Source organism: Alosa alosa, chromosome 23 (genome assembly GCF_017589495.1).
Source record: "Alosa alosa isolate M-15738 ecotype Scorff River chromosome 23, AALO_Geno_1.1, whole genome shotgun sequence".
Classification (NCBI taxonomy): domain Eukaryota; kingdom Metazoa; phylum Chordata; class Actinopteri; order Clupeiformes; family Clupeidae; genus Alosa; species Alosa alosa.
The window spans coordinates 11,939,579-11,963,667 of NC_063211.1; the positions used below are offsets into that span (position 1 = coordinate 11,939,579).

Consider the following 24,089-nt stretch of genomic DNA (forward strand, 5'->3'; position numbering starts at 1 on the left):
TAGGTTTTAGTCGTAACATGTTCATAAAAGTTTTTGTTTTTAATAACTGAGCTGCTTTTTCTGGACAATAACGGAGACATAAAAGACAATCTCCACCTCCACTCATGTCATCTGTTATTGTCTCGTTTTCTCTGTTTCTCTGTCTGTCTCTCTCTGTCCCAGTGGCGAGTCCGAAGCAGCCGTGCGTGGGGCTGGGAGGCATGGGGGGCATGAGCGAGGGGGAGGAGGAGGAGATCCCTGGCAGTGGGGGCATCAGCGTCAGCGTCAGCAGCAGCAGCGGAGGCGGCATCAGTGGGGGCAAAGGAGGGAAGCTGTCGGACATCTTCTCCACCACCACCACCATCCCATCCGTGGACAGCGCCGTGGATAGCTGGGACGGCCAGTCTGCCATCGACAACACCTTCAGCACCCAGCGTGAGTCAGAGAGAGGGATGGGGAAATGGGATAGAAGAGAGCGAGAGGGAGGAAGGGAGGGATTGATTACATGCTTATATGGTTGCTATTAAGGCAAATGAAAAGAGAGGAAGACAGAAATGGAAGAGACCCACTGGGCAGCTTGTCTGACAAACACCTTCAGCACTCAACAAGAGTCTTGGAGGAGGAGGGAAGTAGGGAGGGAGATGGAGGAATGAGAGAGAGAGATAGAGGGATGAGAGGGAGGGATGAGAGAGAGAGGGAGGGAGGGAGGAGAGGGAGTGGAAGTAGGGAGGGAGATGGAGGAATGAGAGAGAGAGAGAGATAGAGGGATGAGAGAGAGAGATAGAGAGAGAGGGAGGGAGGAGAGGGAGTGGAAGTAGGGAGGGAGATGGAGGGATGAGAGGGAGGGAGGGAGGAGAGGGAGTGGAAGTAGAGAGGGAGATGGAGGGATGAGAGAGAGAGGGATGAGAGAGAGGGAGGGAGGGAGGAGAGAGAGTGGAAGTAGGGAGGGAGATGGAGGGATGAGAGAGAGAGGGAGGGAGTGGAAGTAGGGAGGGAGATGGAGGGATGAGAGAGAGAGGGAGTAGAAGTAGAGAGGGAGATGGAGGGATGAGAGAGAGAGAAAAGAGAGTGACAAGAACGGCACAAGCACAGATCACAGCAACACGTTTAGCCCTCAAATCAAGACGGAGAGCCATTCACAACCTTTGAGCCATCGCACGGATCAAGGGCTCCAAAAAGGCCTCCGTATCTCCCTCCCCCGACTACACTCACACTGGAGTGAAGCAGCAGCAGCACATAAGCACATATATCACCAGACTAACAGCAGACTAGAACTCTTTTGACCACAGACCTTTGTCTACACACCATATGAGATGGAGAGGGAAGAAAATATGATGGAAGGAAGAGAGATGATGAAGGGAAAGAGAGAAGATGATGAAGGGAAAGAGAGAAGATGGAGGTGGACTGGAGGGAGGTGGGGAGAGGGAGTGAGCGTAGATGACAGGGAAAGAAGAAAGAGTGTAAGAGAGAGTGACAGTTAAAAGAGGAGCATTGGAATGGTGGGGACACGGTATCACTGCACAACAGCTATTAATGTCAGGGAGAGAGGGCAAGAGAGGGAGGAGATGAAATGGATGGGAGGAAGAAAGAGACAGAGAGAGAGAGAGAGAAGAGAATGACCGAGACAGAGAATGGCCAAGACCCACATGGTAGCCTTGTCATGGACAGATCCAGAGACACGGAGAGTGGACACAGAGTCTGAGCCAGATTTGGGCCAGAACGGAGACCGATTTGGCCAAGAACATTGTCCCTGAGTCCAAGAGTGGTCTTGTCTAGGGTTGGTTCATGCAGTGGTGGTGCTAGTCCAGTGGTCGGGTATATGGACTTCAGGTGTAAGGCCAGAGAGTTGTGGGTCCAGTACCATAGGTGGCCACTGTTGTAGTCCCCAGCGGCTCCAGGAGTCACCATCACTGTAATCTTTCTGGATAAGAGTGGCAGCAAAATGCCTAAAAAGTAATTAGATTTAAAAAAAAAAAAAACTTTAATTATCTATACCGGTAATCTAGTTAGAGAACGTTATCACCTCATACTGTCATGCATCTCAATTGTTGGGTTTAGGAAAAAAAAAAAAAAACATTGCCTAAAAAAGCAATGCATAAAATGCACATATACGGAACCCTAGAGGCGGCAGTTTTACTAAATCGTGCACACAATTTACTAAATTGAGACCACATTCTACCACTACACAAAAATATCTTGCAATGACATCTCCTGGGCTCTGTACACATGCACACACACATTTTGTATCATGGGAAAAACATGCTAATTGTAGCTACTGTATAAAAAAGATTTCATCATGCAACTATATTGTCAGTATTGTGATAAGAAAAACTCTAATGGCATACACGAATGATCACAACATAATAATAATAATAATAACAATAAGCTTTATTTGTATAGCACCTTTCATAGACCGTAGATTTTAAACATTTAACACAAATGAGATATGGGATACGCAATCCGACAGAACTCTTCTCCTTCTACACAAGTAGCTCCATCAGCGCTCCACACAAGAGAAGGATGAGAGAGAGAGAGGGATGAGAGAGAGGGAGGAGAGACTGAACAGAATGAGTGGGTGTTGAAAGGAGAGATGGGAGGATGAACAGTCGGAACGAGAGAGATAGGGAAGGACTGAAGAATATATTAATGAGGAAAATGTGTGTGTGTAAGAGAGAGAGAGAGAGATATGGGAGAGAGATGGATGGAGAGTTTGAGAGAGGAAGAAGGAGAAGAGATCCCATTAAGGAACAAAAGGTAAATGAGAAAGTTAGATCAAATAATACGTGTGTGTGTGTGTCTGAGTGTGTGTGTAAGAGCGAGAGAGAGAGATGGGGAGATGAAAAAAGAGAAGGGGATGAGGAGAAGAATATTTTAACAAATGAGAGAGGTGCAAGATGGAGAGAATAAGATAAAAATGAAAATAATGAAAAGTAGAGAGAGAGGGATAGAGTGGGTGTAGCGTCTCATTTTCTCATTTGCAGATCTTCACCTCACGTGATTTAATGGAAATGTGGGCAGAGGAACGCAGACGACACACACACACACACACACACACACACACACACACACACACACACACCAGCCACCGACCTCTCCCTACTGCCGTGCTAAATTGATGTATAGACATAATTATTCAGTCAAAAACCACACAATAACACTGCTATCCATTCCTGGAGAACGAGAGAAAGAGGGACAGACATGAGGGGAGGGAGAGAGAGAAGGAAGGGGGGATGTCGGAAGAGAGAGAGGCTTTTACTCTGCTAAGTGGAAAATTATTTCCTAACGTGCTTGGGGAAGAGCATTACTGTTCCAAAGGATTCTGCCAGACAGTGTGTTTGAATCACAATTAACTGTATACACGGGCACACATACACACACAGACAGACACACACACACGCGCACACACAAAGCCGTGCACACAAAAGCCTCCTGGTCAAATTTAATCACTTTGGTCTGTGTGTGTATAAAGGAAGTGTCTGTGTGGCTGTGGCTGTGGCTGTGTGTGTGTGTGTGTGTGTGTGTCTCTGTCTGTCTGTCTGTCTGTCTGTACTATATGTTTTGTTATGCAAAATTCAGGTATTCTGTTAATGAAGAGGTCTAGCCATAATTACTTCTCTTTGGAGGTCAGGGTGTTCAGTCGAGTCATTAAAAATCTAATTTCACACACACACACACACACACACACACACACACATCTGCACAAAGTATACAAGCAGACCAAACAGACTAATAATGAGACTAATAACTTGTTGGCAGGTTTTCTTTTTGTCTTTTTCTTCTCAGCACTGACACAAAGACTGTGATTTGTCAAATAAAACTGAGACGGGAAGTCATGGTGATGCACCATGAAATTCTGCTAGACCAGTGGTCCCCAAACTACGGCCCGCCACTTCATTTTGGGTGGCCCCCCAAAACATGTCCGTGGTATATAGCATCTGGCCCGCATGGGAGTACGACATCGTCAAACTATAACCTCCGTAATTTCCCCCATTCATTCTCTATAGCGAGTCTTAACAGTACACATGTAATACTCTTTTTGTCCACTGGTGGTTGTTTTGGCGCTGTTTCGCGTTTGCCATCGAAAACGGAATGAAATGTAGACCTACCTGCAAACAATGTAAGAGGCCTATGCTGACTGCATCAGTGCTCAAAGTATTCTACAAGTTTATCAATTAATTGTTAATAACTAACTAACTTCTATTCAAGTTATATTTCTGGGACTTGCTGGGATATTTTTTTCTATATTTTATTCACTCGTTCAAATGTTCATACAAATTCACAAAGTTCTCATCAGGTGAGTGAAAGTAGTCATTTCAGATGTTTTTGCCAGCACTTCATAAAACTCTTATAGTTTGAGAACTTCAAATTATTTGTAGGATATTGCTTGTTCACAACTTGAGCTGTGTATCCAAAGACACAGAGTTCACAGTTCACACATTTTGAATAAAATACAGTTTTGGGACTCCCTGCTAATACTTTTGGGAATGCTATTTTTTATTAGTATTATTTCATTTGAGCTACATTTTACACTGATATGGCATGATTGCAAAATAAACACAGCTAACAATGGTATTAAATTGCAGTAGCCTGATTAAATGCAATGGAATATTCAATTAAGGTAGACTGCTGTTGTTCACAGCACTAAGCTATTTATGGTTACTAATATACTCCGAGTCTCTGGCCCTCTCTTAGAGTCAGGCATAGTGAGGTGGCCCTCGGAGGAAAAAGTTTGGGGACCACTGTGCTAGACAGTGTCAAGGGGCCTAAATGATACGAGGAACTTACCAGTTATTTATTATTAATATTATTATTATTATTATTATTATTACTCACTATTCTAACCATTGAATATGTCTCAACCACATAGGAATCTGTTGGAAACGTAGGTGTTGGACATAATACACTTTTGTAAAGGGAGCTTGTTATTAGTTGTGTGTGAGAGAGAGAGAGAAAGAGAGTAACAGAGAGACTATATACGTGTGTGTGTGTGTGTGTGTGTGTGTGTGTGTGTGTGTGTGTGTGTGTGCCTACCTCCTAAGCACTATCTGCCATTTCCAATCAATGCTCACTTACAGGGGAGATCCATTTCAGCTTGTCTTTCTGACACAAGGCCACCCCCTGTCTCCCTGGCCTCCTTCTATTCTTTGTGTGTGTGTGTGTGTGTGTCCTGTGCCTGTGTTCTCCTTCATCACTGTTCCATCTCTTCCTTCCTCCACCTCCTCCTTTGTCACCCTCTCTATCTCTTCTCTCCCTTGTTTCCCCTCACTACCCCTCCCTCCCTCCCTCCATCCCTCCCTCACTACCCCTCCCTCCATCCCTCCATCCCTCCCCCCGTCCTCCCCTAGTGAGAGAACCAGCAGTTCCACCTTCTGAGGAACTTTGTCATGTTAGGCAATTAACAAGGAGTGCGTCTGCCACTATAACCACTCACACGCACACACACACACCCACACACACGCACACTCCCACCCCCACCCGAGCCATGAGCAGACACATGAATCATAGATGTTTACACAGGCAACAGCAGCAGTACTAGAAAACTCTCCCCATCTTATAGCTAAATCATGGATGAGTATGCATTAAGTATGTGTGTGTGTGTGTGTGTGTGTGTTTGTGTTTGTGTTTGTGTGTGTGTGTGTGTGTGTGTGTGTGTGTGTGTGTGTGTGTGTGTGTATGTGGAGAAAGACAGGATGAATAAGAGAGAGAGAGAAGGGTCTTTGGGGACAGATGCAGAGCAGTGGTCCACTATTTGCCCTCTGTTCTGGTCTGGTCTGCATGCTTAGAATAGAGGACAGATGAAGAGTGGACAGGTGAATGTATTACACCATGTCTGACACCATCGGACACCTGGGCTACCTGCTGCACACTGTGCATCACCAAATAAAAGAGTGAGGAAAAGATGAAGAACATACATGTTCTCTGTGTGTGTGTGTGCTCACACATATTTTTGCTTTTTCTGTTTTTGAAATGGCTGTGCCGATCAAACATCAGTTTGAATATATGAGCGAGATGATGAAGCAAAAATAAGAAGTAGCATCAGTGTGCCTTTGAGTCACTTGGTGAATCCTTCACAAGGTGCTCTGTGGCAATTCAAATCCGACACAGTCTTTGTCAAGTTCAGCGAGTTACCCCTCGCGGCCCTCGTGCTGTCTGATTCTGTGTGTGCTCCAGTACGACTCCAGTCCTTGCTCTCGAAATGTGAAATCAGCAAAGTGGATCGAACTGAGCCATGCTCTAGTGCAGCCAATCAACACTGAGCCATGCTCTAGTGCAGCCAATCAACACTGAGCCATGCTCTAGTGCAGCCAATCAACACTGAGCCATGCAATTGTCACTCCCTGTTCCTGACATGTTGCCTGTGTGTGTGTGTGTGTGTGTGTGTGTGTGTGTGTGTGTGTGTAACAGCTCCTACAGGCTTCCAGGTGTCCAGCTACAGCTTCCACAGCCACGAGTGGAGGAACGCCAAGCCCAGCCGCGGCAGCTTGTCCCCGGGCAACGGCAGTGGAGGCGCTGGAGTTGGAGGTGGAGGGGGCGTCAGCACCAACCGGGCCCGCACCAACAACATCCTGCAGGACCTGGGCCTCAGTGATGACGAGTGGGAGAGACCCCTCACCAGCGGGTAAGAGAGCGAGGACCTGCACAACCCACAAGCACACCTCCTCAACACACCAACCTAGTCAACACTGTACCCAATAACACACCAACCTAGTCAACACTGCACCCAACAACACACCAACCTAGTCAACACTTTACCCAACAACACACCGACCTAGTCAACACTGCACCCAACAACACACCATTCCACTCAATACAATAACCCAACAACACACCAACCTGGTCAACACTGAACCCAACAACACACCACCTAGTCAATCAACACTGTACCCAATAACACACCAACCTAGTCAATCAACACTGTACCCAATAACACACCAACCTAGTCAATCAACACTGTACCCAACAACACACCAACCTAGTCAATCAACAGTGTACCAAATAACACACCAACCTAGTCAACACTGGACCCAACAACACACCACCCTAGTCAACATCGCACCCAACAACACACCAACCTAGTCAACACTGCACCCAACAACACACCAACCTAGTCAACACTGCACTCAACAACACACCAACCTAGTCAACACTGCACCCAACAACAAACCATTCCACTCAATACAATAACCCAACAACACACCACCCTAGTCAATCAACACTGCACCCAACAATACACCAACCTAGTCAACACTGCACCCAACAACACACTAACCTAGTCAACACAGCACCCAACAACACGCCAACCTAGTCAACACTGCACCCAATAACACACCATTCCACCAATACAATAACCCAATCAGTGTAGTGGTAACACCTGGGTGGCTGGGGGACCCTGTTCCCATAAGGCCAGTGGGAAGATGTTTTGGTTCCTTCCGTTTTTCCTTTTGTTTCCTTACACACCAACGTATTCCATTCTGGAACACGAGACGTTCAGTCCACAAATGCCCGCTTCCAAGTCTGTGGTATGTTGCTTGGTAGTGTTATTGGTAAGAAAAAAGCCTGGAGCCTTTGTTATGATTTGAGGTGGAAATCAGCATAAACTTGACTCTTCTGCTCACAAATGTACTGTATAGACCCTTTCAAGAGAGTTCCATTATCAGCATAATAGTTGGCCCCACAAGGCTTCCGTTTTAACATTCCATATGTTATCTTAATGCAGAGGAAGTAGATTGGGAACCAAATAGAACGTATAGCGTGACGTTTGTTAACAGTCTTGAGTTTGCCATAGATGTTTGCGAACACTCGCAAACTGTCTGAGGAGGTTGTTCTCTGTGAACGTACAGGGATGCTGGATTAATGGAATTTTAGGCGAAGTCGCTCAAATGTAACAGTTCAAAGAGAACATTTGCTGCAAATGCTCGGCACTGTTCAAATCATTCAAACGCACCTCAGGTGTCAGTGGTGAGACTCCTCATTGGGATGCAGCCCTGATCTCCCTCATCTCATCAGTGTGTCTTTGTCCCCCTCAATGACTCGCTTTGCTTCAAGTGTGCACCTGTCTGGCTGAAACAGAGAACCACCATCGCTGAAGCCTACTGCAATTAGTGGCATGCCATCAATGGGCGCACACACCAAACACACCTTGAACTCAATTACACAGTCAAACTCCAGACCGAAATCTGGTGCTGAGCGTCTGTGTTGCACTCCATATCTGACTTAAGCACACGATCAGACCTGACCCTCATTCTCACCTCAAAGAGTCGGTTTTGTTGTCAAATACAGTAAATGTATAAAATAAATTTTCTTGAGACCACTAAACCAGATAGACAGGCTGAATAAGACAGACTATATAGCCACAAAAAGCCACATTCACTCACTCCAGAGCACTCTTACAATCATTAAGCCATCTGGCATGGTACTACACTGTATTTAGAAAATGTTTGATCATGTGTAAACAGTACACAAACTCACACACACACACACACACACACACACACACACAAATACACACTCACACACAAACACACACCCACCCACCCCTGTCTCCACACACACACATACAGTACAGTACATCTAAAGTCAGCGCCATGACAAATTGTTGTTTACTAATGAAAGGCGGATGGCGCAATCACACCACTGTGAATAATTAAAGCAAATGGCTGCTATGACAGACACATTTATCTGCCACTTAGCCAACACTAGGCGCTGACAAAGACTGCCTGCTTGACACGCAACCCCATTACAAATTGATGGCGTCAGAACAGGAGCGATACACTAGCACTGCTTACAGACAGCCTTTTCCCAGGCACAGAGGACGATTACAGACCGCCTTTTCCCAGGCACAGAGAGGACGATTACAGACAGCCTGTTCCCAGGCACAGAGAGGACGCTTACAGACAGCCTTTTCCCAGGCACAGAGAGGACGATTACAGACAGCCTTTTCCCAGGCACAGAGAGGACGAATCACCCTGGGTGCTCATTTACCTTCCCTTTCTACTCATTTGGCAGATACAATACAGGCAAATACAAAGCAACATACAATACAGGTGTAAAATTTCTCTCCCTGGGATTAGAATGCATGACCTGGTTGTGTTTGTTGGCAGCATGGTCTATCAGTGGAGCTTAGCCACAGCATGGTGGACTTGCCCCTAACTTACTTCACTGAAACAGAACACATGCGCAGAATAGTATTGTCTCCGTGGTGATGTGGAAACCCAAGCATGGTGGACTTGACCCTAACTCACTCCACTGAAACAGAACACACGCGCAGAACAGTATTGTCTCTGTGGGGATGTGGAAACCCAAGCATGGTGGACTTGACCCTAACTCACTCCACTGAAACAGAACACACGCGCAGAACAGTATTGTCTCCGTGGTGATGTGGAAACCCAAGCATGGTGGACTTGCCCCTAACTCACTCCACTGAAACAGAACACACACGCAGAACACATGATTGCCTCTGTGGTGATGTGGTAGCCCTTGTGCCATGCCCATGTGAATTGGTGCCTTGGCGATGCGGATGCCCTGACACACATATCCACCTGAAATGGCACTATCACCATGGCAATATGTGTGTAGGAGAGATAGAGAGAGATGACTTGGGGTGGTCTGTTGGGATAACCTAGCGTGACTCAGTGAGACTCCTCTAGCAGCCTCAGAAGAGCCTTTCATCTGAACCCCAAAGCCAAGAGCTGTTATGATAATGTCTCTCAACTACAAATGGAACCAGACCCGATTAAACAGCAGAGAGGATCAGGTTATACACGTCTCCTGCTCTAACACTTAGTTCTAACTTAGTAACACACACACACAGGTGTGATATAACTGAAAGACAGTCACATCGATGATGTTCTAATGCTGTCCAAGCTAGTCGGTTTGCCAGCCTTGTCAGGATTGATATCCCAAATTGCACTGGGGATGCTTCAGCATGGAGACATATCGCTCCAGAAGGGTTAGGGTTAGAGTGTCTGTGTGTGCATGCATGTTTGTGTATGTATGTATACTGTGTGTGTGTGTGTTTTGTGGGTACAGCTCTTGTTTTGTGTGACCAAGGGCAACGGCATTTGCATGGGTGTGCATTTGCAAGTATGCATCTGTAGGTACAGTATGTACAGTAACGTCTGTGTGTGTCAGTGAATGTGTATGTGTGTTTGTGGTTTGTAGATACGGGTGTGGGTGTATCAGTGAGCATCAGTGTTTGTGTGTGTAATGCATAGGTGTGTGTGTGTGTGTGTGTGTGTGTGTGTTTGTTTGTCTGTGTTTGAGGGTCAGTGTTAACATTGTTCCTCCTTGTTGGCATCTGCAGAGGCTCAACTCTCCCCACCGGCCTAATCTCTGACAGCAGGTGAGCCTCGGCCTGCCCAAAACGTGTGTGTGTGTGTGTGTGTGTGTGTGTGTGAGTGTGTGTGTAGGCGTGTGTGTGTGGAGAGTGGGGGGAGAGCTCTCCGATCCCCAGAACCACCCCCTCCCCACACCACCACCAGCACCACTGCTGCCACCACTACCACTAAGCACAGCTGGACCCCACTGCCCAGCATGGCGTGCCCATTTCAGTGTGTGCCCTCACCCCACCCCTTATTTCCACCATGGGGGTGTGTGTGTGTGTGTGTTTGTGTGTGTGTGTGTGTGTGGTAGTGTGTGTGTGTGTGTGTGTGTGTGTGTGTGTGTTTGTGTGTGTGTGTTTTGGATACCTTACATGTTCTGCACCACACGCCTGCTCGTCCTACCCATAATCGGCCCAACGCCCCTACCTCCCCCACCCACCTCGCCCAGACCCCCCACTTCACGCAGTCCCCTCGCACTCATCACCGTGGTGCCTCCCTGCTGATTGGCTGTCTGGAGCAGCAGTAGGATCAGTGTGGTGACTTGCCTCTCTGTCGCCCCCTCCAGGTTCACAGTGGGTCATGATGGCACGGAACCGGACCAGGAGGAGAACTTCTGGTCACAGGCACTGGAGGACCTAGAGACTTGCGGCCAATCTGGCATCCTGCGTGAGCTAGAGGTAACGAGCGCACACACACACACGCACACACACACACACAAACACACACACACACCAACTCCTGTCCTAGTCCTCATTTGCTACATAAGTGTGGTGCCTATAACCCACATCTTAGAAGCATACCTTAGACTCTGTATACTCTTTATAGTATACATTTAAAGTATGCAGCATATTCTTTATACTCTTTATAGTATATACATTTAAAGTATGCAGCATATTCTTTATACTCTTTATAGACCCTTTCAACAATAAAAGCAAAAACAATGCTTGAACGTTCTATTTGGGCCCCAATCTACTTCCTCTGCATTAAGATAACATATGGAATGTTAAAACGGAAGTCTTGTGGGGCCAACTACGATGCTGATAATGGAACTCTCTTGAAAGGGTCCATAGTATATACATTTAAAGTATGTAGCATATTCTTTATATTTTTTATAGTATATACATTTACACTCTTTTTATATTCCTACACCCTCCAAACTCTATAGGATGGGAAGTGTACTACACATCTCCTTCCATAATATTCTCTTGCCATCAGATTAACCCTGCTGCCCAACCCGCAGCCTCTAAACCCCTTCAGACCTCTAAACCTACCCTAATACCCATAATGCCACTCTAATACCCATAATGCCAGTCTAATACCCATGATTCCAAATCCCCTCTCTCCCTCAATTTCTGTTGTGTGCTCCTCCCTAGTTGCATGACATCACGTCCTGTTTTCCCTTTCCGTTGGTTTATTTATTTGTTTGTTTTGTTTTTTCTTTCCTGTAATCACTCCTTCTCTTTCTAGGACAAGCCAGACAGGCTTCTGAATAAGAGAAACTTGGCCCTCTTGGTACCTGCTCTCCTTTATTTTGCCCTTTGACCTCCTGCTTGTGGTGCTGCACTCTCTCTCTCTCTCGGGCGGGGGCCTCTCCTTAATGCTAGTGTCTGTCTCATTCAGAGAGGGGGTTCAGGGGTGGGTGAGAGGTTGGAGTTACGGATTAGAGGGGGTGCATTCAGACTAACCTTCACTAACATCAGGCTCCCCTCTCCTCAATTGCCACAACGCTTAGCTTAGCTTAGCTTTGAACAAGCACGCAGCTCATTGTAGACACACTGATTCCATTTGCACTGTGGAGGGCTATGTCCAAAACTACACAGTGAGAGTTCAAAGTGATAGTCTCCCTGTGGTTTTTGGTGTCGACTATCCCACCAACAGTAATGAACTTGAATTTGTGAGTTTGCTAAAGTGAATATGCCCTTTGGATCTTGGTTGCCTTTTGTTAGTAAGGTACATTGGGTGGGCCCCAAAAAAAACAAAAAACAATAACAAGGTCATGGAAACTGACTGCCAGTCACCACATTGACTGGAGAGCACATGGTTTCTCTCACATGAAAATGCATGGACGCGTGTTGCGTGGGTGTGTGTTTGAGAAAGAGTGTGAATATGCATTTGCTGATTTGACTGCCTATGAAACTCCTTGCGTGCTACATCACCGTTTTGGAAATGAAGGCCTCAGTCATTTCGTCTCTTGTGTGTTTTGCTTCATCTCGTCTCTCCTTGTGTCATTTTCCTCCAATCTCCATATCGCACTGTCGGAGGGACAACCAGGACTGTCCAATCAGAGAAGAGAGGAATGGCAATGGGCCAGTAGGCATGGGCTGAGCTGGAATGGGGTTAGGGATGGGGTATCGGGAGAGGGGCTTCAGGCAAGGCATGATGGGAAAAAGATTGCTGTGTCACTGGAGAATGGCATATGACCCAGAATGTTGTTGTCAAACACTGAGTGGTTGGGGAATTGGTTCGTCCACCGCGGCAACCGAAGATTTTTTTCTCCTGCGCTCGAAAGACAAAATCTTCCACACCTGTCCGTATCCTTGCTGCTGCTCGGCTATTCATGACGTCTCCTAGCACCCGAGCGCTTGACCCACACGGCAACGGGCAAATCAGAAGGACCATTGCCATGGTAACACATGGCACTTCTGAAGGGCATCATGTGTGTCGTTGACTGACGCGGTGTGTTTGCCCATGCATGTCCCACCCCCGCGCCAGTGTCAGGGCTGTGCATTCTCATGCGCTGGCATTTTGCATTGGGCTGCGTCTCTGATAGATCCTGCACTTGGAAGAGGAATCTATTTCTCATGTGACTAAATGTGGGTTGCATGTCTACAGTAATGAAGGATATTCTTAATGTCATTCCAAATGACATGCTTGGTAGCTCTTCAAGCTCAACAAATCATAAAAGAAATAACCATTGTGGCTTGTGTCTTACTGCCACTGTATAGCTCTTGCACTAGAAAACCAATACACTGTATATTACTTGTGTGCAAATACGCGAGTGTGTGTACATGGTAAGTAGACAAAATAAAAATTTGTCCTTCAATTAAAGAGTTTTATAACCTCTAGACCATTTCCTACATCAGGTTGTTTTGGTTGGGTTTGGATGTGGCCTTGGTCCACAGGTGCCCCCATTCAGGCCCAGATGGTAACGGCCCAGCCCGTGTTTCTGCCTCACCAGTGCACCGAGGCAGTCGATTTCACCCATTACTTCTATCGCCTGCTTCAGCAGTCGAGCTAATACACAAACACAGATGGGTAACACAAAATCCTCTAGAGGACTTGGACTCAAAAATAAAATATGTGACCCTGTTAATCACAGTACAGCTGAACATGTGCAAATTAGCATAGTCTACAAGCCAGCACCCCAGCAATATTTGTTAAATATTTTATTTCATATTTAGAAAATAGTGAGCACCAATTTGAATCTGCAATGTGCACTAAGTAAAGCTACCGTGTTGCTAAAAGCACACTCTGAGAACAGGCGGCCAGGCCAGCAGAATTTGCTCATTTTTGACTTGACATGTCGCAGAGCACAATGAAGCAGAAAGTGCTTGAGTGATTTTTAACATCTAGGGGAACAAGAAGGAGGTTGACTTCAAATGAGATTGTCATCTATGACTTTTAGAAGTTTCATGGAAATGGTGTGATTTTAAAGGAATTCATGTAATTCAGAACCTCCACGTCTGTGCGCTGACCCACCAGTGCTTGTGTGTAGCATGGCGTCGCGTGCCCATTAAATTAGCCAGATGTTTATGCCCAGTAATTAAATTAGCATTAGTTCCTGCAGGACATTATTGCCACTTTGCATGTCGCCTTGCATGTCACACAAAGTAGAGCCCAATGTGTTGATATACAAAATACACACAATATCCACGTAATCTATACACATAATCCATCAAAATACTGTATTAAGTATTACTTACAGTAAGATATGGTGCCTAAAATATATGTTTCTCTAGATGGGCTTTTCTTCTCTAAACCTGAACTAGTGACCCTGTGTGAAAGCCCCTGCTTGGTGTCTTCCCCCAGCTCATAGCTGACCCGTGTCTGCCCTGTTCTGCTCTCCCTTGCGCCCCCTGCAGGCCACCATCATGTCAGGCAGCAGCCTGAGCCTGAACCACGACCCGGCACCGACTCGCAGCCACCTGGGGCGGCAGGCCAGCTTCCAGGAGCGCGGCTCCAACCGGCAACAGTACTCACAGGCCAACCGCAGTAACACACTGCCCAGTGACAGCGGCCGCAAGGCCTACAACATGAGGAAGATGAAGCAGGAGATCAAGGACATCCTGTCCCCTACACCAGTAGAGCTGCACAAGGTGACAACATATTCTCACATTCATTCATTCATTCATTTATTCATTCATTTATTTATTTAGCATATGCTTTTATTAAATGTTTAGTGTAGCCAACATCAACCATCTCTGCTGTAGCGTACACATGTTTCCATCAAAGCATATTGAAGCCCATGTGTCCTATGGAGGGCAACCAGGGATGGCATTGGGGAATGATGATGAAGGGGATTAGCTGATACTAGCTGATACTATACTATTATTTTTGGAACAGCAACACTAACTGATAGCATTGACATACTAATTGCTTTTTTTATTCTAGTTGAATGTCCTTGAATAAAATATGTTGATATAAAAATCAATAGCTGATATTGATTGTTAATTTTGACAATTGAAAAAATATAATGTCCGCAACACTGCTTTTGACTCCCATATATTTAATGCACAATGCACAACAGGCAACGACCCTGCTGGGTCTTCTTCAGGCAAAGAAGAAGAAGCAAAGAAGCCTAAAGAAGACCCAGCAGGGTCGTTGCCTGTTGTGCATTGTGCATTAAATATATGGGAGTCAAAAGCAGTGTTGTGGACATTATATTTTTTCAATTGAGTAAGTTTTCTTTTGTCCTACACCTGCCAGAAGGTGGGATGTGCACACAATAACTGTTTGCTGAACGTTGTTAATTTTGACAGCCACTAGCTAAGAGTAGGGAAATCAGCAACCCTATCCAGTTTTCTAAACAAACAACTAGAGCATCTGTTTTTTTATATCATAACCGTGCTGACCCATACACCTGCCCCCAGGTGAGCCTGTTTAAGGAGTCAGACCTGGAGGACTTTGGGTTCAGTGTGTCCGATGGCCTCCTTGAAAAGGGAGTCTACGTCAACAACATTCGCCCTGGAGGCCCAGCTGAGCTCGGGGGACTGAAGCCTTTCGACAGGCTGCTGCAGGTAAGGTCCTCACAACACTCCCAGTCCTCACAAACCTTCACCAACACACACACTCACCACAATACACACTTCTCCCATTACCACACAAAAGTCTCCCCTAAGATTGGGCTTACCCCCCATTACCATGGCAACATAATTACTCTCTGCCTCTTCGCCAGCCAGATGCTGACTTCGCTTCTGTCAGATTAGTCCCCATCACCTCACGTTAATGAGCACTGGAGCTGTTGTTTTTTCATTGTGAGGATTAGGGTGTTAATGCCCTTTGGCTGCCACACAGCCGAGTGACCATGGTAATCACCGGCCCTTTCTTATGGACAGCACGGGATGAGCACAGTGGCCATGCGGTAACAAAAGACGTCACCTGAGTGTGTGCGCGCACGTCCTTTTCTTTGTGCAATTTCTCTCACGTTGGCAAAATGGTATAACCATTAAGTAAGGGATAATGACCGACGAGGTGACCTGTTCCATGGAAATAATGGCGAGGTGGAGGCTTTCCGCCGAGACATTATTTCCATCGAACAGGTCACCTTGAAAGCTGTTTCCCTGCATATCTCCTGTTTGTATTTATCTCCCTTATATTTAGAATATAATTTTATCTATGACTTTCTTTAAATGTAGGATTCATGCACATGAACTACAGAAAATAACCTATTATCATAATATCTTTTCCGCTGTCCATGACGTGTCAATCAACCGTTAATTAGGCTACTTTACTACTGTTGTTATGGTTACCATTTATAAGCGCATTGATATGGAACGGTGATGATTTTTTTTTTTTTTTGGAATTGCTTCAAAGGTAGCCTGTTATACAAAGTTAATGCCCACCCCATCAGCCAATCAGAGAAGACAATCCCATTGTTAAGGGAGATAAAGAGGAAATAGCGAGCCTCCCTGCTAGGCGGATGATGGATCGGGAAGAAATGAAGGAAGGCGTCATCAGCGTGCTTACTAGGTCATCAGCGTGCTTATTACGCCATCAGCGTGTCCTTTATCAGAGACAAGAGTCTATGCACTCCCAGAGTAGCCAATATTGTATTAACCGCACATTGAAAAACACCCCAATGGAGATACGATAATCAGTTACTGTGCGCTGTGTCCGTCTGTGTTTTCCACACAGTTCAGACTGCTTTGCCCTTTTCAGTTTGCACAGCAGAAATGGTTTTCAGTGAGTTTACCTGTGTGTTTGCCACCATAGGATATTGGTTTTTTTGTAGTTTTTTGGGACTGTAGCATCTCTGTTTGATTGAGACTCTAGGAAAGCCTGAATAAACCATGTGTATAATCCGCAGTGGCAAAAACATTATTAGAAACGTTTGGATTGTTGTGGGGGTTACCATCTAAATGCGTCCTCTGCCAGCATTAGTTGATGTGTGCTCAGTCAACACCTTTGTTGAGAAGGCAAACAGAAATGATTTGAACAAGGCAGTCGTTTTGCCAATGTAATTATAGCAGGGCTTATTGTTTGTGGCTGAATGGGGCCAGATAGCACTCAACACAATGCACATAATTGATCAGTGAGTGATGGGCCTTTTGGCAGACGCAATAGCACATCATAAGCCAGGCTGTCTATCTCATTGTGCCCTTGATGTCATTTTTACAGAGTAAGATTAGTTTTTACACAAGTTAATGTTACAGTCCGCGATTCAAGTGAAAAGTGATTTACACCCGTGCCTTCCATGCCACTGAGCCCGGGGGATGATTGGCTGGAATGGTGTATGGCTTTGTGCAAACTACCCATTTACAAAGCCAGGACATTTGAGTACACACATATTATGGGCAGGTAAATGGATCTGACGAGCAACTCACTGAATTGCATTGACAAAAAGTGGATTGAGTTAGTATCACACACTTTATGTGTTCAAGTCATAAAGAAGCACTTTTAAACTTAACAAATTGTGAAGAAACGTTTTTTTCTTTGTTTTCCCTCCAGATAAATCATGTGCGGACCCGAGATTTCGACTGCTGCCTCGTTGTCCCGCTGATCGCCGAGTCTGGCAACAAGCTGGACCTGGTCATCAGCCGGAACCCGGTCACCACCCAGCCCACCTCTGACCTGGGTCAGCTGCCCGTGGAGGAGCCGGAGAACTGGACGGAGCCAGGCATGGCGCCGGCAGGGGACGGTCCTCAGCTGGACCCTGGTGTGGGGCTGCAGACTGCTGGACTGGTGGGGGGCGAAGACAGAGACCCTAACAAGACCTTATAGCAGAGCAGGGCGGAGGACGAGCGTCCAGCGCTCCTCATGGTGCTAAAATGTCCGGCGCTCTGTCCCCCCAGCACCCCCATCCCAACCACCAACCCTGAGCCCCTGAACACCAGGAGACCTGAAATGGTGGGGGTCTGTGGGCAGGGGTCAGTGAGAGGACAGTTTGTCTAAGCACATGTAACACTCCTCCCCCTCTCTGTGAACCTACACACACATACACACACATACACACACGCACACACACACATATACATACGCATGTGTCACAGGTCAGGCCCTTTCTCCTAGCACACACCCAGCATGGATGTGTTTCTGTCCTGTGACGCCAACTACTGTACAACAACTATGACGATGATGATGACACTGGAGGAAGACCGCACCGACCTCTTTGGAGTACTGAGTACTGAGACAGACATTCAAACGCAAACCAGAACTGCAACTGAAACAGTGCCATCCTTTGTTTTTATTGTGAAAGGACAAGACTTAAAAAAAAATACACTGGTGAAAAAAAAATGATATAAGAGCAAGTGGATTCTCACAGACGTTTACATGTACTGTTGGACTGGCCACTCTGTATGTGTGTGAGGGTTTGTTTGAGTGTGTGTGAACGTGTATTTGTGTGTGTGTTTGTTTGTAGGACCACACTGTATAGGCCAGAAAACTATCCCCACTCTCGTTTTTTATAAAGAGCATCTCCTGTGTCCCCCTGGAGTTCTCAAACTCACTCAAGTTTTTATACTCTCCCGGTTTTGTCAGTGATGAAACCAAATGAAGTGTAGTGTGGGAAAGGAAGAAAACAACAAACACACAACCCCCCTTTCTCTCTTCACTTCTGATGCCAAGGCCCGAGTGCCAACTCCTGCTAATGCATGGGGTATGAAGACTGGTATAGCATCAGCACAATAAAGAGGAACAAAATGGACACAAATGCCCCCGCTTCCTCCTTTCCGAGAGATAAAGAGGGAGAAACAGAAACAGAGGGAAATGGAGAAGTGCTCAGTGTAGCTCAGTGAGATTTGTCACGGAACAGAGGAACCTCAATCCCTTACGGTTCCTCCTCAGCCACTATCCGTTCTAAAGAACCTCCTGAGATGGTAATCCTGGTCACCTAAATGTAGCCATGGGCTTAAGTGCGTGGGGTTTGTGACCTTGTCTGACGAAGCCTGACAAACTGAGAAGAAATCAGTAGTTGAGCAAAACTGAAGTATCGGCTTCTCTCTTTCTTGGGTTGGAGGGGAATGCCTCCACAGGACTGACCCCAACAAATTTAGTTCTCCACAAACTCTTAGAGGTGAAGTCCTCAGGTCATCTCAGAGGGCACAAATGCAGGCACACACAGTATCAAACCAGTGCTAACAAAATTCATTTTGCCCCTAATTAGGATGTTGAGTGACTGTTTTCTTCTTTCTGCTAGAAGAGGTGGCACTTCTGCACCTTATCCTAAATTTGGACAAAGAACTATTTTTTATGAACAGAGGCAGGTTTTTATGTGACAAATCTACTCGTGTGCAATCTGTGAGTGACTTTAGCGAAAGTGATGGATGATGTGGGCAGGTGTTTGTAAACCTGCGAAAACAAATAAGAGAAGTAGTGTGGTCTGTTGGTCTTGCAGGAGTTTCCCCTCTGCTCCTCAACTGCTGCTATAGAAATAAGTGGTTTGAAGCCAGAGGAGCTAATGTGGCAAATGCTAGCATCATACCATAAGTACTGCTAAAGCTGGTACAAAGAGATGATCGGTGTTGTGTGATCGTGTAGGTTATGGGCTGAGTGTCAGCGTACAGGAGCCAAAGGAAAACCTGGTCTCATTTTATATGAAGTGTTCCTATAACACCATGATAATTAATAAAGCAATGCCATTTTATATGAAGTGTTCCTATAACACCATGATAATTAATAAAGCAATGCCATTTTATATGAAGTGTTCCTATAACACCATGATAATTAATAAAGCAATGTCTGATACCATGTGCTTCCACTGTCAGTACATGTGATTACTCATTGCCAACATAACCTTAACCCAAAGGACAGTTAGCAATTAACATTAAACAGTGCATTGCAACTGTAGTTCTTAATGAATTTGAGGTTTAGTACACTGTATCTTGGGACACTTAACATAAAAGACGGCCCAAAATAAAGACCTCTCTCCCCCCTCCCCCTGCAGAAGCACAACTAGCGCTGGCCCAGTCCCTCCAGCTTTTTTACACAGTGTTGCAGACTACAGGTAGAAGAAACACTAACCCTGAGAAAACTGTAGCTTTCAGAGAGAGAGATACAGAGATTGCAAAGGCCCATGGGTAATATGGGTGATGAATTTGTTGAGGGAGGGGGAGTACATTGAGATATATTTTCTACTGTGTGAGTCTCTACCCTGTTTGTTTTTTTTACTGATGTGAAATCTGAATCAACTTTGGACGTAACAAACCAAGCTGTGAACCGAATGCCACCATCACTCCAAATGACCAATTAATTACAAAATTAAAAAAAAACACAAGCATGAGGTTAAAACATAACTGAAGTAGCTTAAAACACCATTTTCTATTTTATACCTCTGTCTTTCCCCCTTTTTTGAGTAAATATGAACTAATATGCTAATCGATGTGGTACTGGTATGGTTTTTTTGTATGTATACATTGTTTCTTTTCTGAGGTTGCAGGCCCAAAGGCGGTACAACTTTGTTTGTAAAAGGGAAAAAAATGAAATGATGCAATGGCACTTGTGTGTGTTTGATCACACAAGGCTGACATGATTAGGACGTCTCCACGCGGCAACTCTTAGCCCGCCAGCAGCAAAAACAAGACATCAGTCCTGAAAACCATGTGTTTTTTTCTCTCTCTTTCAGGAAGCAGCTTTGCTTCAGGTGGAAAAAAAAACACATAAACATGTTTGGTTCAGAAAAAAAAAATTGAAAAAAGAGAAGAAAAAAAAAACAAAGCCGACTGCTCCTAGCAACCACTCCTCTTCCTCTTCCTCTTCCTTCTCTCCCAGCACCCTACCCTGACCCAGCGCTACCCAACCCAGACCTGTGTGCGTAAACCTTGTGGCTGTTGAAGAGTGACGTCGCCCTTGTTGTCAGTGGTCTCACCTCACCCCCTCCTTGTCTACTCACTATTTGAAATGGCACGCAGACTTGACCTAGGAGACAAAGCCCTCTCCACATTTGGGAACTGTCTGTTATTTTTTGTTTTGTTGTTTTCCAGGAAGCCATGTTGAGTGTCAGTGGTCCTTGTTCTAATCCAGAAGTTCCCTCCTGATACGGGTCCATGCTCTAAGTTCCTTTCACCTCCTGCACTGTGCACAGATAACATCCTGGTTTAGTCCCACAGAGATCAATTACAAATACCTCAGTGTAGGTACAGTTAATTTCCCATTCTAGTTTTCCGTCTGACCTCGTAATCGTAACCAGCGGTGCAGGCGTGGCATCAGGATCACTTGGATTTGGTTTCCTATTCTTTATTTGTTTGCTTCTTTTGCAACCATTTGCACCTTGAGTTTATAGTCACAGTTAAACCATGTATGAGCTTCAGCTGGGTGTGGACAGAAATAATAACAGCTAAATAAAATAATAAAAAAAAAAAAAAAAATAATAATAATAATAATAAATTTGACTGAAACCACACTGCTGGCTCCTAAAGCCCTTTCACTTCTCGGATGGTGACGCTCAACTGGAGTTAAGCACTGCCAATTAAAATAGTGGGTAACCATTTTTCAGTGTATGATACTCTCATGGATCAAGTTCAGTCATGTCCCTGAAATACTGTATTTTTATTTCTAATGGACAGGTATTATGAGCTGTAAAGTATTTTTGTACAAATTTAATACTTTGGTAGCATGATATTTATCGTCGATGTATAACTTTGGGAATTCCTACAGCTGTCAACCTTTGTATGGCCGAGAAAAAAAAGAAACAATAAAATGATATACAGAGTGGACAAATGAGACCGTGTTGAGCCTCTTTTTGTGTTTTTTTGTTGGTTGGACATTTCATTCCAGTTATTGGTGCTGCTAGTGTTATGCAAGTTTTATGTAATTCCTCTTGAGCACAAAAGCAGTCTCTAGTCATAGCCACTTACAAATCAGTCCTTGGCTGAATCTTTTTTGTTCCATTTTTTGCAGTTACTGCTTTTATTACCTAGACCTCCAGGAGTCAAATCCCCATTTAACATAACATAACTGGAAAAAAAAACAGCTAGAAACCAGCTTATTCCAGCTCTTGCTGGTCTTTGCTGTTGTAGCCACCAGCTGGATATGCTGGCGTGACCATCTGAGGAAGCTGGGTGTGACCAGCCTGTCGTGTGGGATAGCCTACAGCTGGTGCAAGATCGTGCTGGTGACTAACTAGCCTGTCAAGCTTGACATTGTTGGTGTAAGATGGTCATGCTGGTTTGCTAGAATGAAAGATGGTCATGCTGGTGACTAGCCTGTCAAGCTTGACATTGTTGGTGTAAGATGGTCATTCTAGCAAACCAGCATGACCAACATAAGCTGGCATGGCCAGTTAAACCAGCAGTGTAGACCAGCAACACCAGCTAAAATGACCATCTTGAGGTGGTATGACGAGCAAAACCAGCTGAATTACCATCCAGCAAGAGCTGGAAGAAAATCAGCAAAGATCAGCTAAAACCAGCAAACATAAGCTGGTTTCTACCTATTTATTTTCAGCAGGGTAGGTATAACAAGATGCTTTCCACGATTTAACAAGATATCTCCATAGTATAAGAAATATCTTAAGCTATTTCACCATTTGACGACATAAACTTATGTTGTAACAACCAACTTGTTATAAAACTATTTAACATAATTAGCAATTGTTATAGTGACATTTTTTACTCCATAGCATTTAACATTTGTATACATAGCATGAAACAAATCTTGTTCAAACATGCAAAACATCTTATCTGTGACATGATACTGATCTGTTTTTCTTTTTGCAGCATGGCAGGAATATGCCACTGTATATAGGCCAGCCATTTTAAGATCAATCTTCTTAATTGAACGGTATCACAATGGCTGAGGCCCAGGAACTCCACAGCATAAATCCAGCCCTGGTGCCGTAGGTAACAGAGTGGTGGCACAGACAGGAAGTTATTCCTCATTGTTGTGTCAAAGTGAAGTCAACAAATTGTGCAAAAATGTAGCCATTTTGAAACTCAACAGTCAAACAAATACAATGTTGAATCTCAAACTTTATGTATCCACGCCAGTATGCTGCTTTGTTTTTGCCTCGGTCATGAGAGGTCAATTTGTTCTTGTATCACATCTCATATTATTCAGCCTTGAAACCAAGAGTTTTCCTCAGAGCATGCACAACACTTAATGCCACGTTAAAATTAAAAGCATTTTTTATTTTAATATAAAGAACGCTGGTTCTGGATGAGCAATCACCGATTCTCCATTTAATGGGACCCGATAATAAGGTTGACCTACATTCATTCTTTTTTATTTTACAAAATAGCTTTTTCGGTCCTGAACATGAAAGTATGCAGCCTTGGTATTTGTTTCTATCATAACACCAGCAACTGTGACGCACATTGAAACACTGACTACAGACAACTGTGCTTATTGAGAGCAATAATATCCGTAATCAGTCTAAACGTAGGGAGTCCAAAAAAGTTACGATTGCACAACTTGTAATCCTCATCTGACTCAAATCCAGTCAAAGCCTTTTGGGTTGAAGCTTGACCAACAGAAGTACTGTAGAAGCATCAATCCACTATGCCCCTTTCCCCCAGCACAGACACACACTTAGAGAGAGAGGCCTAGCTAATATCAACTAATTAACTCTTCCTGATGAGAGATAAAAGTAATTGAAGGATAAGATTGGGGCAATTAAACGTTAAATCTCCAAATTTGATTAAGAGATAGCTTAAACCTAAATGCCTTTTCATTAACCCTAATCATTTCAGTGGTTTTGGTTTATACATCACTGCTGTTGTACTCAATTACCCTCTGTGACCAAGACAGAGTAATCAGGAGGTTTACCATATTCAACCTTCTAACATATGCACTGTGTAGACCTCAAGTGGTTAGAAATGGAAAATAATAATTTTATAAACTGTTTAAATGTCTTCCGTTTGCTGTAAATGACTGCCTGAAGTAGAGTATGTAGTTAATGACCACCATGCCATGGCAAGCAGATATTTGCATCCCTGTTTTCCTGTTTTTAATTTCCTGATTACACCATATGGTGGCACAGATTAATTTTAGTGTGCATCATGATGCTATAATTTTTAGATCCTTCTTCATAAAGAAAGTCATTAGCCATTCTATTACCATTAAGTACCATTCTACAGAATAAGAGCTCCACCCACAGGCTGAGGGTGGTACTGTTCCATCCCATTGATTGCAGTT

The 24,089-nt window shown here is 44.7% G+C and overlaps 1 protein-coding gene across 1 annotated transcript in view; it reads left to right on the forward strand.

Annotated features, from left to right (window-relative positions):
* Positions 1-18,442, forward strand: part of grip1 (glutamate receptor interacting protein 1) — a 202,887-nt gene extending 184,445 nt beyond the window's left edge. The window contains exons 19-25 of the mRNA XM_048235680.1: positions 163-414; positions 6,385-6,598; positions 10,283-10,321; positions 10,867-10,978; positions 14,384-14,617; positions 15,392-15,538; positions 17,469-18,442. Coding sequence (XP_048091637.1) covers positions 163-414; positions 6,385-6,598; positions 10,283-10,321; positions 10,867-10,978; positions 14,384-14,617; positions 15,392-15,538; positions 17,469-17,741 — 1,271 coding nt within the window. The 3' untranslated portion in view covers positions 17,742-18,442. The remainder of the gene's footprint in view (positions 1-162; positions 415-6,384; positions 6,599-10,282; positions 10,322-10,866; positions 10,979-14,383; positions 14,618-15,391; positions 15,539-17,468) is intronic.
* The last annotated feature ends 5,647 nt before the right edge of the window (positions 18,443-24,089 follow it).